The sequence below is a fragment of the Lucilia cuprina genome, chromosome 5, assembly GCF_022045245.1.
Source record: "Lucilia cuprina isolate Lc7/37 chromosome 5, ASM2204524v1, whole genome shotgun sequence".
Lineage (NCBI taxonomy): Eukaryota > Metazoa > Arthropoda > Insecta > Diptera > Calliphoridae > Lucilia > Lucilia cuprina.
In genome coordinates this window covers 17765014-17783242 of record NC_060953.1, presented here as the reverse complement: position 1 = coordinate 17783242, position 18229 = coordinate 17765014, and the positions used below count along the sequence as shown (strand labels likewise).

General features: G+C 35.1%; 2 protein-coding genes across 7 annotated transcripts in view; one reads left to right on the top strand and one right to left on the bottom strand.

Annotated features, from left to right (window-relative positions):
• LOC111677104 (WW domain-binding protein 2) overlaps positions 1 to 4327 on the bottom strand; it is a 6025-nt gene extending 1698 nt beyond the window's left edge. For 2 of the 6 annotated variants that reach the window (XM_023438162.2, XM_046953273.1), the window contains exons 1-4: positions 4148 to 4326; positions 3715 to 3889; positions 3026 to 3395; positions 2216 to 2803 (exon numbers count right to left, since the gene is read on the bottom strand). In XM_023438162.2, coding sequence (XP_023293930.2) covers positions 2216 to 2803; positions 3026 to 3395; positions 3715 to 3889; positions 4148 to 4203 — 1189 coding nt within the window. In that variant the 5' untranslated portion in view covers positions 4204 to 4326. Of the gene's footprint in view, positions 1 to 2215; positions 2804 to 3025; positions 3396 to 3714; positions 3890 to 4147 lie in introns of all 6 variants that reach the window. The other 4 variants (XM_023438163.2, XM_046953275.1, XR_006941218.1 and 1 more) reach the window with 2 other exon arrangements.
• Positions 4328 to 4810: 483 nt separating this feature from the next.
• Positions 4811 to 17656, top strand: LOC111677098 (ecto-NOX disulfide-thiol exchanger 2). The gene is made up of 7 exons (XM_023438154.2): positions 4811 to 5022; positions 5500 to 6147; positions 6210 to 6941; positions 9936 to 10042; positions 16308 to 16421; positions 16491 to 17168; positions 17230 to 17656. The coding sequence occupies exons 1-7, from the start codon at positions 4974 to 4976 to the stop codon at positions 17485 to 17487; spliced, it is 2586 nt and encodes an 861-aa protein (XP_023293922.2). The 5' UTR covers positions 4811 to 4973; the 3' UTR covers positions 17488 to 17656.
• Positions 17657 to 18229: the final 573 nt, after the last annotated feature.

Here is an 18229-nt window from a genome sequence, read left to right as displayed (position 1 = left end):
CTGTCACCTATAGAACATTTTGTAGTTCGTGTAGCGAACCCTTGTCGCGATGCGAGGGCTTACGTACACTCTGTTGTCAGGGCCTTCTGAGTTTATTGGTTTCAAACCTCTACTCGCGATTAGTTCTGGCTTATAAAGGAGTGTATAACTAAAGGTTACTCATCCTGTCATGATATGGCTGTAGCAATAAGCGGTTTACATAGCTTGTCGCTTTATTATCATGACAAAGATGATACGTGATTGTCCTTTGCAGGTTCGCTCTTGATTGATAAGAGCTTTACTATTAGGGTAGTGCGTTATATAAGCACTTTTAAGGTCATGGTGGTTGGAAGCAGTGCAGAGGTCCTGATTGGCTAATTAGTGCATAAATTAGTCGTTAACAGCTCCCCTCAGCGTCAGGGTAAAACGCTGTTGCCTAGTCCACGTAGGCCGTCACTGCGTGGATGGTCCGTCCGAACGAGCATATTCGTGGGATCAAAATTGAACGAACAAAATTAAATAAAGAAAAGGAAGAGGAAGTAGCGGACAGAAAAGATGATCATTGTGACGAAAGGGTAGTAGAGTTGGATACTACGGCTTTCAGGAACCGGACTAATGAGGATGGTGGGGAGACAGACCTATCCTTAGACGGAAAACTAACACTGACTGACATTCATGCTAGGATTTTGAAGCATGAAGAACAGATTCTAACGGACTGTAATGTAGACGACATTCTAGGGCTGTCGAAGGATTCCTTTGGAGAATCCGGCGCCACACAGAAGTTTGATGAGATGGATCTATCATCCGACGGGGAACACAACAGCACTGTGGTGTCTGCTCACGGTCGGAGGACAGAGTCATCCCCTCCTACTGATGAGGCCAAAGAGGACCAAAGTAGCCTTTCGGAAGAAGGTTTTCTACATGGCGCAAAGAACGCCAATCTCGTTCGATAAGCCGGCGTGGAGGAGTCGCCTAGAGCCCCTCTACGAGATCTTGCAAATGCTGGTCAAACGAAAGAGGATAGGGCGAAGAACGGTAATCGGAAATCTCTGGCCTTTCTGGCTATGATGGAACAGAGAGATCCGATATCGTTCTCATCAAAGGAGAAGTACCTCGTCAAGAAGCACAAACATGATGTAGCTAGATTTGAAAGAATCTACGGTCCTGTTAGTGTTATCTTGGGGTGGCCTTCTAAGGAACAGCAAGCAGGTGATGATGTTGGCCAAGTAAACACTTATAAGGGTGTGGGGCCTTCAACATCGGCTGCTTGTCGTGACGAAACTAAGAAGGAGGATGGTGTTATTGCTGCCGAAACGCTCACGGCCTCGGCGGGAGCTGCTGGTGGCAGCAAAGCATCATCCAAAGTGATTCCAAGCGAAAAGGGAAGGAAAACCTCCAGCTACTTCTCCTAAGGGTCCTTAAAAGGGGGCTATTAGGAAACCGGTCTGGAGGTGAACAAAACTCCAAGCTAAAGGGGCCCAGAAAATCTTCGTCGTTGGGGACGGCTGGTAGAAACCCGGCTAGCACCTCTAATGAGCCTCTAAAAGGGGATCATTAAAAGAGCTAAATCTGGTGATGATCAGCCGACCTCATCAACAAAGAAGGTGAAGAAGTCCACGAGCCTGGATAGTAACTTTCGGGCGGCTGTTATAGATCGGTCTGATCCGGATGGGAAGATCAGTCCCGAACTGTGGCAGCTGGTCGAGAGATGGTATATCTACCCATTTGTCTTGTATTCTACTTGGTTTTTTTTTTTCAAGGGAAATTAGTCACTTATTTGATTGGTCTTTATAGAGGGACATGGATTTAGGCTTAGGCGTATTCCATTCGTCTACTCCATTTACCTATCTTCTTACTTTCTTATCATATTGTAGTGTTTTTGTTTCTCTGTTTTCTGAATCTTCACTTCTTGAAGGGAATCACATGGACCCTATAGTCTCCGAGTGGATATACAAGATATAAGCTAGTTTTTTAACACTAGCTTATGTTTATAACGCCTTACATAAGCTAGTGTTCTAGTTCATCAGACCGGAGATCACACACAAACTTTTCTTAAATGTTCAATTTATAAGGTGCATTTTAGAAATAATTTCCACAATTAACCATTAAATCTCTTATCCAGCCATAATCAATTAATAAAAAGCAAAATTTTATATAAAAATGAATTAAATGATAAATTTTGTGATGAAAACATAAAAAAAAGAAAACAATAGAGCAAAATATAATTAAAACTTACTGGCTGGAGGTGCAGTGAAACCCATGGCACCAGCTGGTGGTGGAGGACCGCCAGCAGCTGGAGGATAAGGAGGAAAACCACCACCATATTGTTGGGGTTGTGGAGGATATGGTGGATGGCCACCTCCTTGTGCGGGATACATGGGATATGGTGGATAAGGTTGTGATGGTGCTCCATATGGGGGCGGTTGTGGATACCCACCTCCCCAGCCGCCAGCATGAGATGCTGCAGGGGCTGATGATTGTTGACTTTGTTGTTGGCGTTGTTGTTGTTGACGTTCTTCCTCATCGGGTGGTGGCAATGAGAAGCCATTCCAAGAGGGCATTTCTTCCTGCTGTTGAGACGATGTATTATTTGAGCCATTGCGTTGTTGATTTTGATTCTGTTGTTGCTGCTGTTGTTGTGATGGTTGTTGAGGCATGCCAAAACTATTCCAATCCTGAGCTGGTGGATTGTATGGTTGTGGATTGTAAGGTTGTGGATTGTAAGGTTGTGGATTATATGGTTGTTGTTGTTGCGGATTATAGGGATGTGTTGGCACCGATGGATAAAGTCCCTGGGGTGGTTGTGGATTATATGCTGGTGGTGCTGTATAAAAAATAAATTTTTAAAAGTAGACAGATTCGTCCGATTTATTAAAACACAATTGTTTGTTGGTAGAAAACAAAATATAGAAGATTTATTAGAGAGAAAAAAAATCTATTTTAAATTTCTTTCATTTTAAAAACAAAAGCCGAGTTTTTCTTCTTTAACTTTAACTAAAAATTGTTAAAATCAAAAGTAAATTTTATATTGAATTCTACTACTTACGTCCTCCAATGCCTGGATAAGGTGGTGGATTATCACTCATAAACACCGTATTGGGTGCTGGTCCACTAAAGGCATCATGTTGTGGCAACCAACCGTAATAGCCTGGTGGTGGCTGATAGGCTGGTGGTGGTGCCTCATGCCAATTACCCGAAGGTGTATATGGTGGTGGATCATCATAACCGCCACCACCATTATGATAATTACTCTGGGCCGTCTTAGCTGCACGCAACAAAGCCATACCATACTCAATAGCACCGCCCGATTTAAAATAGAGCTTAAATTTAACTTCACCAATAAAGTTACCATTGGGCTGGGCACGTACTTTGCCCTTAATATAGTTGGCTCCGAAAACAGGTTGTTCAAGCTCAACCTAAGAAAAAAAATATATTATAGGGAAGTGTAAAACTATATAAGTATCACATCCAATCCAAAATATCAATTCTTCCGACGAAGAATATGGAAAATTGTAGTGAATAAATCAATAAAAGAAAGTCTGCACAGAAAACGTTCTGCATATAGTTAAATCTATTTTGAAATATTGATTGATTGAAAAAAATTGTAGTCGAAAACAAAATATTTGTACATTATTAATAAGAAAAGGATACTAATATTATAAACTTATTAAATAAATAACTAAAAAACAAGTAAACATATACCACTGGAATATAAATATTAAAAAAAGAACTTACATCATTCATAGCAATAAATGGTGCACTAAATGACTGCATCTCATCGCCTGATTTCTTATTATTAAAAATCAAACGATGAGAAGTCAAATAGATACGACCCTGCTTAGTGCCACGAAATACAGGATTGTCCTGACCCGAAAAATCCATCGAAACATTGTCGCTATGGAGTAAGATGCTAAAAACAAAACGAAAAAAACATACATTTTAAATTAGAAATTCCACGAAAGAAATAAGTAAATATATAATAGATTCATTGGCATATAATTTTTCAAAGACGTCATTGTATTAAAATGGCAAATAATTAGCGAAACTTTTATTTGTTTTGGTTTTTTTAAGCCACACAACCATAAATACCCTCATTTTTACACACATACACAGTACACATAAATGTTTGAATTTCATCATTAATTTTGGGACATTTAAATCTACTTACTATTCTCCAGCATGTATTAAAACGCCATTATTGGCGTGGGCTGTATTAACAGACATTTTCTCGAAGAGATTTCTTAATTTTCTTAATTAATTAACACTTTTTTTTGTCTTTTTGTGACTGCTTAGTTGGAGGAAAAAATTATTCTGATAAGACTATTTTTCTGGAAATGTCAAAACAAATGATTCACTTTTGTTTGAGTAAATCATGACGACCAATATTTTTTGACGCCGTCTGAAAAGGTAGGCCTGCGGAGAGTTAACAACGGCTTTCGGTCAAGTTCTTTCCGATTTAAATAATGTTATAAATAAAATATTATATAAGTAAATAAATAATTATGAACTAATCCTTAAGAAATTTGATGGAGTAATTTTAGCTTAAAATTTCAAAATTTTACCAATAATCCTTATTTGAGATCAATGAAAGCCATAAATTATAATTTTTACCCATATTCTAACATATTAATATAAAATATTAAAATCTTGTTTGAATACCCAGTTATTATAATACGTTTTTCAAAACCCTAAGTTTCAATCAATAGGAAACCGTTATTTTTCGATATCGGTGAAAAATTTTAACTTGTGTAAACTATGCCGTCTTACAGACGATTTTCAGTTGGCTCTGAAATATTTAGTGTCAGACGCCAACGCCGTTGTTAATGTTTGCCGACACAGATCTCTGGTTGATCTTTGTAATAAAAGAAATACGGGCGTTTCTTACAATTATTGTGTTGGAAATTATAAAAATCCATAAGAAAACTAAAATATATTTATTGCAACTAATTCAAAATGTGTTAAATACGAGGCTGTATCACAAAGTTTTATTAAAAATGGCTTTTAATTACACTAATTTAGGCCATCAAGGCTTAGAAAATATGAGTAAGTTTTTTAGCAATGTGAAATTTTATTTTGTTTTATCACAAAGTAAATTGTTATTCATGAAATTTAATGTTGTTTATTATGAAATTTACAGGACAAATTTCATTTAAAAGTTATTTAATTGATAGAAATTTTTGTAATTCTCTAGTAATTTGTGGTTTATTGTTGAAAAAAATGTATACGACGCCATTTTTCCTTATTTTTTATATTTTCTTTTACATTGAAAATTTATCATAATACCTTTTGTGTTTTGTATTTTCTGTGTGTTTTTGTTTTGTTAAGTTGTTTCTAAACAAGTGGATTAAATCAGCTGTGTTTTGTTTTGATTGTCGCTTCTTTTTGATTTATGTTTATTGTTGTTTTATTTTGGGGAAATAGCGTAATGTTGCCAGATTTTTAATATGTTCATAAATCGTAAAAATATGACAAAAATTACTTTTTTGTAAATATAGTAATAAAATATTTTTTTATTTACAGTGCCCTTTTTTAATACTCTGGCCAATGGAGCATCTATGCCACCACATGCCAACTTTATGAATCATTTAGCTGCCGCTATGAATAATACACCTACAACTCATGCGTCTGCTACACTGCACAATACTTTGCCAACTACACCAGCAGCAGCATCAACAAGTAATTTTAATGCTACAAAAACAGCAACAAAAACATCAAGACGTAATCCAGAGCCTCCGCCGCCACCTCGCTTAAGATCTCCAAGTCCAACACGTAATAATGTCAAACCGAATCAAGGCACTGCGCCAATGGACTTGGAAAATGATTTAGAAAATGACACGCCCACTGTAGTTGCTACTACCACAAATACAGTGGGAGCACAAAGTGATTCCACACCCAAATTAAACACAGATAAAATGCCATTAAATATGCCAGATTCTAGTTTGTATTTAAATGGTCTAATGGCCGGTCAAATATGTGCAAATCCAGGATTTATGTTTTTTCCTCCAAATCCTGCTGCGGGTACTGCAGCTGCCAATAGCTTAATGGATCCAGCCACAATGATGGCTGCAATGCAGCAAATGCAACAATATGGAGCCTATGCTAATGGAGCACTAGCCGATCCCTCGAACACAATGGATCCCAATAAAATGGGTCACACAAATATTGCAGGTAAAAATCAACTTAAAAGCTGAATACTTAACATAACCTCTAAAATATAATATTTGTTACAGAAAATTTTAACGGCTCACCAGTGGCCACCAAAGAAGTTATAAAAACTAAAAGCTGCATGCTTTTGCCTCCCAATCCTAATGCTCCACCACCCACTATACGTGACAGGCCTCCTGGTTGTCGTACGGTTTTTGTGGGCGGTCTACCAGACATTATAACTGAGGAAATAGTGCGTGAGATATTCGAGAGTTGTGGAGAAATCTCAACATTACGCATGTCCAAGAAAAACTTTTGCCATATACGTTTTCGCCATGAAGAGTCCATTGATCGTGCCATATATTTTAGCGGCTATCGGGTGCGTCTCAACAATACAAATGATCAAGCCAGTTTTGGACGTCTACACATTGATTACGCCCAAGCTAGAGATGACCAATACGACTATGAGTGCAAGCAGAGACAATTGCAACGTGAACAACGACACCGCGAACGCATGTCTTTAGATCGTTTACGTTCTCAATCTCCCCCTCCCATACCACACTATACCGATCATGAGGCCTCTATGGTGGCTGAAAGTTTGCGAAATAACGACACTTTTGTTAAGGCTGTGCAGACTATAACAATTTGGCTGGAACGTGGTGATTGTACTAAACGCAATGCTAATGTTTTCTATTCGATGATACAAAGTACTCATGCTCATGTCAGACGTTTGACAGGTGATAAACAACAATTGGAGGAGGATTTGCGTAAAGCTCGAGAAAGTTTTCGCAAACAAATGTTGACCATGACAGCTCAGTGTAAGTTTATTTATCGTAGTTAATTTCGTTTATTTAGAATCTAAAATGTTTTGTTTGGTTATTGATGTTTGTTACACGATATGTTTGTATGAGATGTGAGTTGATAGTGTGTGAATTTTTAGCGTGATTGTGTGTGAGTGTGTGATGGGATAATTTTAGAGTAGATCATATGACAAACAGTGTTGGATGAAGAGTGGATTTTAATAGATTATAAAATATGACACAATTTGTATGGGCTTTTTAGGGAGTTTTTAGGTAACCTTCATTAGAAACTGCTACCTAATATCATTGGATAACCAAGTAGTCCAAACAGAATCATATATAGTTTCTGCTGTACCAGTAAATTACAGCATAAATATCAGAGTGACTTCGTACTTTAAATTAGATCCAAATTCGATGATGATTCCTCAGAAAGATATAACTATTCCTGAAGATAATAGGACTTCTCATTCCAAAAATGAAAATAACTATATTAGAAAGTTGCCACCAGTTAATGTTAGATGTAATAATCCATCTATTACTAAGGTCGTTCTTATATACGAATACAATGTCTGGTAGGTGGCCTTGAGAAAGGACAGATTATCTGGCATTATAAGTGCTGTTAGATGTACAATTCATGCGCCTTACATATACCCTATTAAGCTAGCATGTTAATAATGCTCTATTCTACCTTTGCAAGACAATCACAGAAAATACTTCTACAATGTAGATCAACTTTGTCGGGTTAACATTTTCCAATAAGCTTTAGCCGGCATTTCTTGGAGTATGGATAAGGATGCGATTATAGCGACATATAGATATCACTTCTTATTAAGCTGTCTTAGTATAGACTTCTTTTCGTAAGTGAGAAGGGGACCAGGTGTCAGTAAGAAAACAAAATGTGTAAACAAAATGTGTTGTTAACTAGACAGTTTCTGTTGGCATGTCATCAGCCTAGTTACACCAACTATCAGATTCAGATGGAGCATCCCACTCCCTGCCACATCAGGATGGATTTCCAATGTTTTCACCGCGCAACAAAAAAATCAAACTATCGGATGTCGAAATTTGCAAATGCAACAGATTCCTGAATGAACTTTGCTATCTCGAATTTATGCAACTGTCAGATTCTCTAATCTGGGACAGTTGCATAAAATATGCCCTACTGTCTCCAGTTCTTCTTCGTCCTCACACAACCTACAAAAATCCTGTATGTTGCCGACCTCATTACCCCTAAAGGCTCCAATTGAGCAGTGTCCGGTTAATACCACTACTAAAATCCTTATGCTCTTCCTGTTCAATCCTAATAGCATTCTGGTTGCTTTTGGGTTTAACTTCGGCCATAGTGTCCTAGAAACCCTACAATCCAGTCTATGTTCCATGGTTGGTTGGTGGAGTTTTTGAAGTATTCGGAAATTAGCATATAGTAATGACAAATGGGGAGGTTTTACCGAACCGACCCTTCTATCGTGCTCCAAATCCGAGCCCTGTCGGGCCAATTCATCATTTCCCTGTATGTCACAGTGTCCCGGTACCCAACACAGCCTAACTGTGTATAGCCTGACTAACCCTTTCAGGTCCCTTTTGCAGCTGTTTACCAAGCTAGAATGTAACGTTTTACACTGCAAAGACTTAAGAGCTGCCTGACTATCAACATAAATCGTCACTTCCGACCCCCTAGTAATGTGTGCCTTAATAATATCCACGGATTTCCATATAGCCAGGATTTTCGCTTGAAAGACGCTACATTCGTCCGGAAGTCTGTAGGATGTTAATCTCTAAGGATTTGAGTTGATTTCTTTGGGCCTCAGTCTCTTTACCATTCTCTAATCATGTTGTTAGAAAATTCTTCTTGATCTGATCCAATCAATTTCAATAGTTTCTCAGGCTTTGAAGTTGCACAGACATAATGGCAATTACCTGATTAAGAAACGATTAAGTAAGTTATGAGCTTTAAAAGATAGCCATAACTTCAAATAACCGTTCTCAAGAGAATTGGATCTCCGCTCCAGAACAACCCGACCTCTTAATCGGCCAAATATTGTCAACTCAGCAACAGCTGTATCAACCGGGAAGAACATTCAATTACAGCCAACCTTTTACAACAACTTCAAATAACATCAAGGCGATGTAAAATTCTTAGCTGACTGCAAGGCATTTATCTCAAACCCATTAAAAATTGTGTCATATTTTTCTAGGGATTAATAGATTTTGTATTTGCAAATAATAAAACGTTTATATTAAACAATTAGTAATATAATTTTCCATTCCAACAAAAATTTGCTCTTTAAAAACAAAACTCTCATTTAAAATAAAAAGAAACGATCAAATGAAAAAAGGTAAAACAAAACAAAAACAAACATACAAAATAAGTCTTTTTTTACGAACAAACTCTCTTGCTCTCGCTAAGTTCAATATCCAAAACGAAAGTGGCCAATTTAGATGCTGCTACTGAGAAAAGGTTTGTAAGATGAAGGAAAGAAACTCTATCTCAGAATGCTTCTACATATTGCGGGTAATTAAAAAAAAATAAGAAAAAAATTCTTAAACATAAAAACACTGGTCAGACTCTAACGTATGGATTGTATTTTTTTCATAAAAAAATAATTTAAAAAAATCAGTAAAATAATAAAAACATATTTATAGGTAAAATACACTAACATAAAATGTAAACAAAATAAAATAAAACTTAGCAACCATGGTTGTAGTTTTAAAACTTGTACATTTAGTTTTAAACTAAATAAGTTTAAATATTCAATATGTTTTATTTTTCAATAAAAATAAACACATTTCATTTATTTAGTGTTTTTTTAGCTCCTTCTAACTTTTACATACATATGAATTCCATCTTAAGTTTGTTTGTGTTTATTTCTTTATGTTTTTTAAGTTTTTTTATTTTTAATAATTATAATTTTTCTATTTTTAATATTTTTTTTGTTTTTGAAATACTATTATCATTATTATTTTTAAATTATATACTATTATTGCCTATTATATTATATACTATATATTCAGTCACTCAGATTGAAAAAGTGTTTAATGCTGCTAGTCACAAGAAGGTTTGGGACCATTTCACCAAGGCCCAAAGAAAAAACATCGATCAATGGAAAAAATTGGCAACGGTATGTATTGTTTATAAAACAAAAAAAAAAAAAATTAAACAACTGTAAGCTTTAATTAAAAAAAACAATAAAACAAATCATTTAAATTGTTATTAATTGTTCATTAATTAATAATTAATATTATTTGTTAATAGTTAATTTTTGTTTGTGCATGTTTTAGTATATTTATTAATTAAAAACTTATGTATTACATTGTACTAATTATTATTTTTGGTGCCTGGTATTATATTCTGCTTGTTTTTCACTAATTACATTTGTCAATAAAAAGGCACCTTTAGTTGTTAAATATCACATATAAAATATGATTATTGCATTTAAATAATTAACAAATCATAAAATAAATCAAATTAAATGTTATTAATATAAAAAAAGAGTAATTTGTCAAATAAGAGTTAAAGTGACAAGCAGGCTCTCTTAAACAATGGGTTTCGTTCGCTCCGGAACGACCAGAGTCATAATCGGCCAAAGATTGTCAACTCAGCGACAGCTGTATCAATAGAAAGTTTTTTCTACAAGAAAGAACTATTGGCCACATTCGAACAAACAAACAATGGGTTTCGTTCCCACGACAATTGGATCTCCTCTCCGGAACGAGCAGATTCTTAATAGGCCAAATTTTGTCAACTCAGCAACAGCTATGTCAACTGGAAGTTCTTTCCTAGAAAAGAACAATTGAATCTCCTCTCCGGAACGAGCAGATTCTTAATAGGCCAAAGATTGTCAACTCAGCAACAGCTGTGTCAACTGGAAGTTCTTTCCTAGAAAAGAACATCCAGTTACAGCCAACCTTTTACAACAACAACAAAAACAATGGGTTTCAGGGACGTACATTCTACTTTACATTTGCTTTTTAGTTATATCGAAATTCGTCCATTTATTTTTAATTTAGTTTTGTTTAAATCTTATTCTCTGCTCTTGTTTTTTAAACAGAAATTATCCTTCATCAGATCAGTGGCAAGTTAGCTCTGCATAGTCTTGATCGATGGTACATTTATGACATTATGAATGTTCTCGTTTCTTATATATCATAGAGTTCTCATAATGATTCTAAGAATTTTGGATTGTGCCCTCCAAAATAAGTATTGCTTGATGTTCCACATAATTGTTTTCCTTATTACCAACCACTGTCGACAATGAGTTTTCATATATTTTTTATGGAGAGCAAAATATCGTCTTGTGGTTGAGATGATTCTATTTTTATTGCGATTTCTTTTATTTTTTGGTTTAAATTAGAATGGCGGTGCATTAAGCACTCATATTGTCAGGTTATCACACGTTTGTCCAGAGAAAACCCCACCAACCGACCTATACCTTCATATAGGAAGTTGGAGCATCTGGACTTGATTTCATCAAAAGTATTAATAGTCTCCACCAGAAAAAAGTTCCAGAGTTTTAATGGTCTCCGCCAGGTTATATCGTGAGTATTTTATGGTCTCCACCAGTTAAAAACGTTTGAGTATTCTATGATCTCCACCAATAAAACATAACCTCACTTGAGGTGAAAGCACGAGGTTAATGTAGACAATATATAACTTTGAACAGTTATATGAAGTAATACACTACACCAGTGCGAGCGAGACGCAAAACTGCCGAAAGACAGGCAACAAACACAAGCCTGAACGCGTTTAAGAAATAATCTCGATGACGCGAGAGTTGTTCCCCAACTCAGACCTGAATTACGACTATATTACCAAATTGGTTTTAAAACTGTATTACAGCTTGTATACAATTGGAACCACAAACCGCTGTTGACAATGAGTTTTCGTACATTTTTTATGGAGAGCAAAATATCGTCTTGTGGTTGGCGATATTTCGGTTGAGATGATTCTATTTTTATTGCCATTTTTGGCAATTATTTTTATATTGTAGCGTTGCCATATGTTCAGAATATTTTACTAAAAAATTTTTTATATTAAAAAACTCAGTTGTAATTCAGGTCTGAGTTGGTGAACAACTCTCGCGTCATCGTTTCTATTTCTTAAGGACGGTCAGACTTGTGCTTGTTGCTGGGCTTTCGACAGAATTACTTCTCACCCCGCACTAATTTAATGTACTACTTCGTATAACTGTTCTAAGTTATGCGTTGTCTTCATTAAACGCCATAATAAGACCATAAAATACTCACGATATAATCTGGTGGAGACCATTTAAACTCGAATATAAACTGGTGGAGACCATTAAAACTCTGGAACTTTTTTCTGGTGGAGACCATTAATACTTTTGATGAAATCAAGTCCGGATGCTCCAACTTCCTATATGAAGGTATAGGTCGGTTGGTGGAGTTTTCTCTGGACAAACGTGTGATAACCTGGCAATATGAGTGTTTGATGCACCGCCATCCTAATTAAAACCCAAAAAAAAAAAATTAAAAAACTGGCTTTTTATAATGCGCATTTTGTATTGTTATACCCACCATTTTTTATAACTATTTACTTTTCAATGACTACTACTTACCGTACTCGAGTAATGACTATCTGATATAAAAGTACTTTATTTTCGGTTTTGTCATTTTGTTTGTCGCACAGTGAGTACGACAAACCGGAGTCCCTGGTTCGTATTCTCACTGGCTCCTTTTTATTATTAAACAACTTACTCAACAACTTCTTTGTAAGCGAAGAAGTATATTTAATTTGTAAGCGAGCGTAGAAGTACTTGTCTCCAATTACATCACCGTGTTAAAATGCTAATAAAGAAATAGTGGAAAAAAGTTTTATTAGCATTTTAATCCATTACTCTTCAATGTTACTTTTTCTTGGTTATTCTGTGTTCTTTTGAAATTTTGAAAATATGTTATATTCATAAATATATCTATAAAATTGTTTCCCGATCGGTCCACAATTGGTCATAGCTCTCATATAAGGTACACTTCAGAAATCAGTTGTGATTTGTCGACAGCGGTTCAAATTGTAATTAAACTGTTATACATACTGGCTTTGCACTCAAGAGACACATTTAAGGATCCGGTCGGAAGTTTTTCTTCACTTGGGTCCTCCGTTTCTGCTGTCGATGAAGGAGGACTAGACAACTCTGCAATAAATGTATCGAAAATGCTGGCTTTTATCGATCAAATTTGCCTCATCGATAGAAAAACATTAAGGATGCACCAAGTCGTGCTCAATACAAGCCGATAAATATATGTAACTCCCTCTTAACCCTTAAGCTAAGCATGTTGAAAGTTGCCATTGAGGTGATATTAAATCCCAAATACTGAAGTTTACTTTTCAATAGGTCTGCTTATCATTTTTTCGTGTCTTAGGTTAGGTCAGGTTGATAAGGAGAATGTATAATACAATTAATCCGAAAAAATACACCTAGGCCACTATCGCGCCTAAAAAATCGGTAAATGTATTATTTTTTTAATATTTAGAATCTCAGTTTCCTGAATGTAATTCCTAAGTATCTTCAAATCAGTGTTAGTCAGTAATGTTATATCCGGAATAACATCACTTCCAAGATACTTGGAAGTAACTTTGACGAATGCCTGAGATGAGTAAATGAAGTGTTCTAGAGTTTCACTGGCCTCTCTACATGATATGAACCTTCGTGTGAATTTACACATCTATTTTTGCATAGATGTGCTCATAACTCTATGTGTCCACTCAGAATACGTTCAATCATACTTACTTCAGACTTGCTCTTTATGGCTCTACCCACCGTTTCATTCTCCCAACAAGCCTATGAGTTCCTCTCACCCATGTTTTTATTTCAGTTTTTGTCACGTCGAATGGCTTTGCTTTTGCTAGGTTAACTTGACTTGAGTTTCCTTTCCTTTAAAATTATTACATTCGCCCTTTCGTTGCCGACTACTACCTTACCTCTGGGAGAGTATTCACTTAAAGCTTTCTTACACTCCAATACGGTTTTAGATATAACTTTATACCCTGATATGTATTACCCTTATTAACTTCTGGCTGTCGGTAAATATATTAAGAGTTGTGGGCAGTCGTAATTAAGGTCTGAGTTGGGGAACAACTCTCGCGTCATCGCGATTATTTCTTAAACGCGTTCAGGCTTGTGTTTGTTGCCTGGCTTTCGACAGTTTCGCGTTTTGCTCGCACTGGTATAGTGTATTACTTCATATAACATATAACTTCAAAGTTATATGTTGTCTACATTAACCTCGTGCTTTCGTATCACCTCAAGTGAGGTTATGTTTTATTGGTGGAGACCATAGAATACTCGAACGTTTTTAACTGATGGAGACCATAAAATACTCTCGATATAACCTGGTGGAGATCATTTAAACTCAAATATATACTGGTGGAGACCATTAAAACTCTGGAACTTTTTTCTGGTGAAGACCATTAATACTTTTGATGAAATCAAGTCCGGATGCTCCAACTTCCTATATGAAGGTATAAGTCGGTTGGTGGGGTTTTCTCTGGACAAACGTGTAACAACCTGGCAATATGAGTGCTTAATGCTCCGCATTCAGTTATTGCTGGGACTTCTGCCTGAAACCTTGTGTTACAATTAGGCCCTCTTTTTCTCAGTCTTTAATATAAAATCCAAGGTCCACTTTGTGACCTAATTTAGAGCCATCCACTTAACAACGAATTCCTACTGGTATTTGCTCTAATGTTCCGCTATGTGGGATCAGCGTTTTAAAGTTTCTGACATTATATGTCAGAAACAACAACACTACCTACTTACGGGCGTTAATTACAAATGAACATTAGTATCGCTTTCGCTCCACATTAATACAAGCCTTCATAAATTCCCAAGGTTAGGTTAGGTTGATAGGATGATCAAATCCCAATAAATACACTTAGGCCACAATCGAACTGTTGTGATATCGCCCTAATTGTCTTGTCGCTGTCGGTAAAGATATTAAGCGCTGCGGGCGTCATATTTGTTCTAATTCAATTTACGCTTTTAGTTATTGCCCGGACTTCTGCTTGGAAGCTTGAGTTACAATTAGCTCCTCTTTTTGCTAAACAATTTAGAGTCATCCGCTTAACAATGAATTCCTAATGGTATTTGTTCTAATGTTCCGTTTGGCCAAGACATTCTATCAGTGATCAGCGTTTAAAACAGTGTTGCCCATACTGTTACACATTCATTTGTATTGGTAAAGCAGAAGAGAAGAAAAAACTATCAGCTGTGCTCTCTCATTCACCTACATAAATTCGGCTTTCTCAAAATTTTGTTGTTGTATTTCTGTGTGGATTTTAAAAAAGTTGCGTACAGATCTTACTTCGACAAATGCTGATCAGCAACTATGTTGATTTTGTTTTGCAAGTTGAGAGATAATCAACTAACACATGTTCAAATAAGAAAATACACAAGTAAGCTTATAGTGTTGGTGCGTCAAAGCAACGTGAGCAGAATATTATTGTCCTATCTCGCGTGATAGGGAATCGAGATTTTGGGCAACACTGGTTTAAGAGTTTCTGACATATTCTGTGTGTGGTAGGCGATCAGGCACGTCTGACGTTTCCTATAACCGCTTTTGCCCAGTTTGCCTAAAGAGCCGCTCGGAAGTATGCGGCGAATCATATCTTTAGTATGTTTCAATGGGTGGAATATCTAGCAACGTTTCCAGAGCTTTGGTTAAAGTTGTACAATTGTGGATATCTTTTACTTTACGATCTTTAGTATTTTTAAAATCTAAATTTGATTTTAGTCTTATAACCGTAAGCTTTGTCAGGGACTCCTTTAAAGCAAGATCGAATTTCAGCATTAAAACGACATTTATTAAATTAATTTGAAAAATCCTAAATTAGAATATTAAAACTCTGTATATTTGTGGATAGTTTTTGTTTGTTAAAGTTTTTGGTGACTTAGTTAATATAATTAAATTTTAATTTCTATACATAAATACATTTACATAGATGTACATGTTTAAATGTTCATAACATTCATTACTCCATTGCTTAGAACATTATTTCTTAAATATTTCTATAATTTTTTTTTTTGAGTGTAAACGTTACAAAAGAACAAAAGCGATGCAACAAATTCTTAAATATTGGAATTTTTTCATTAAAAAAAAACTACTAAACAAATGATATTTTAAGGTTTTTTTAACAAACTTTTTAAAAAATATTTTGTTAAAAAATAAGTTTTCAAGGTAAGTACACTGACACACAGAAAAAAAGGCAATGAAGGTATAATTATAAAACTATTTATTTTAAACAACAACAAAAAAACAAGGTTTATTAAACAATATTTATTTACAAAGTAGAATTAAATTCAAACATAACAACAATTTTTTTTTCAACAAATAATTACATGATGTTCATTTGTTTGTTTAAAAAATCTTTAGGAATTGCGATCAATACAAATTGAAGATGATGAAATGGAAATGTCCGATGAGGATCGTGATTATCAAACGACTACACATACGAAACGTAAACGTTACGATAGTGATAATTTAAAGGTAATAACATATTTGTTAGCTGCATGGAACAATAGAGAGACTTGTGAGTTAAACATATGTGCTTTATAGGAGGAAAATGATTCCTTGCGACATCAACTGGAAGCCATGCGCAATGAAATGAGTCTTGAACGTACTGATCTCAAGTATAATAGTGATTTTCGTGAAAAACAAATGAAAGTTCTGCAGGAAACCATACGCAATATGCAGACACAATTGCTACAAACAAAAATGCGTGAACAGAAGGATGCCAAGACCATAGAACAATTGGAGAAACGTTTAAAAGAGGCAGGAGTTAAGCAGCTTTTGCTTAAGACTAAAATACGTGAAACTAATGAAAAACTTAAGGATCGTGAAGCCTGTGCCTCAGTCTATTCAGAGTCAAGTGAAATACAAGATTTAGATGAGGAGGTGGTAATGCAAACACCCTCAAAGAAACTGGACAACTCGCAAATTATAGATATTGATGTTGATAAAAGTGATGATGAAGTAAAGATCATAGAAGATATCAATGAAGTTGAAGAAATTCGTCAAAAATATAAAGAGAAAGAGAAGCTAAAGGAACAGAAAGATAAAGAGGAAAAAGAAAGAAGTTCCATTTTTGAAGTAACCACAACAGATGATAAGCATACCGAAATTGAACTAGTTCAGGAACTGGATCAACAACAAAAAGTCAAAGAGAAATCTTGCGAGGTAACCACAGCAGATGAAAAAGATCCACAAGAAAAATCTCTAATAACAGCTAAAGAGGTATATAATATAATGATAAAATTAATTTAAATTTTTACTCCATATGTTTGTATATTTTCAGCCCTTAAACCAAGATGAAGCTAAACTTATAGCCTTAACCACAGCCTATTTGTTAATACAACCTTTGGGCTCTACCTCCCAGTCAATTTGCGATTATATCAAAACTATAACTAAAGATTCTCACATACAAGCAACAGATTTAAATAAAATTCTACAAAAATATACAAATATTTTCGAAACAACTGTACACATTGAAGATTCCATGGAGTTCGGGGATCATCAGAAGATAATTTGGAAAAGTTGTGCTTTAACGGTGTAATCAAACGTTTTTGGATCATTAAACATTTGGAACAATCAAGTGAAGAAGAGACCATTTTTTTTTATATAACATTAAATTAAACTTTCGGTTATTGTTTTAACACATACATACATATTTCTATATATTGGTTATATAATATACCCTTCAGTACGCAAAGTGTCAATTTGCACCTTACACTAGTTTCATTACCGCTTTTTTAACTAACTAGTTACCTGTGGTAACTAGTTATGTAGTTTGCATTCCAACCCACTAACTTTGTTAGTGGGTTGAAAATTCACTGGTGGTGGTTCCTTAGTGACTGTTCATACTGCCGTTATCGAACTAGTTTGTCGTACTGCAGGGTTTATACAAAATTTTAAATAAAAATACTCATGCAATTAACAATTTAATTGGAATTGATAATATCAAATAAACACGAAATATAAAGATTAAAAATTTTCTAGCAAATCGTTTCATAAAATTATATAAGACAAAAAATTAATAAATAAATAAACAATTGTCAAACTTTGCGGGTGTTTTATTTGTTTAAAAGAATTGGTTATTAGTTCAAAGTCCCACATGTTGTTCAAACAATGTTATGGAACAACATAAATTTCGATCTAATTTGTATAAAAGCCTGGTTATATAATAGAAAGTGTTTCATATACATTCTGAACATGTCCTGTGTATTCACTTGAAGTACGTATTATCATACTAAACTGAAACTTATTAATTCTATGGAGGGTTTTAATCATTTTCTCTC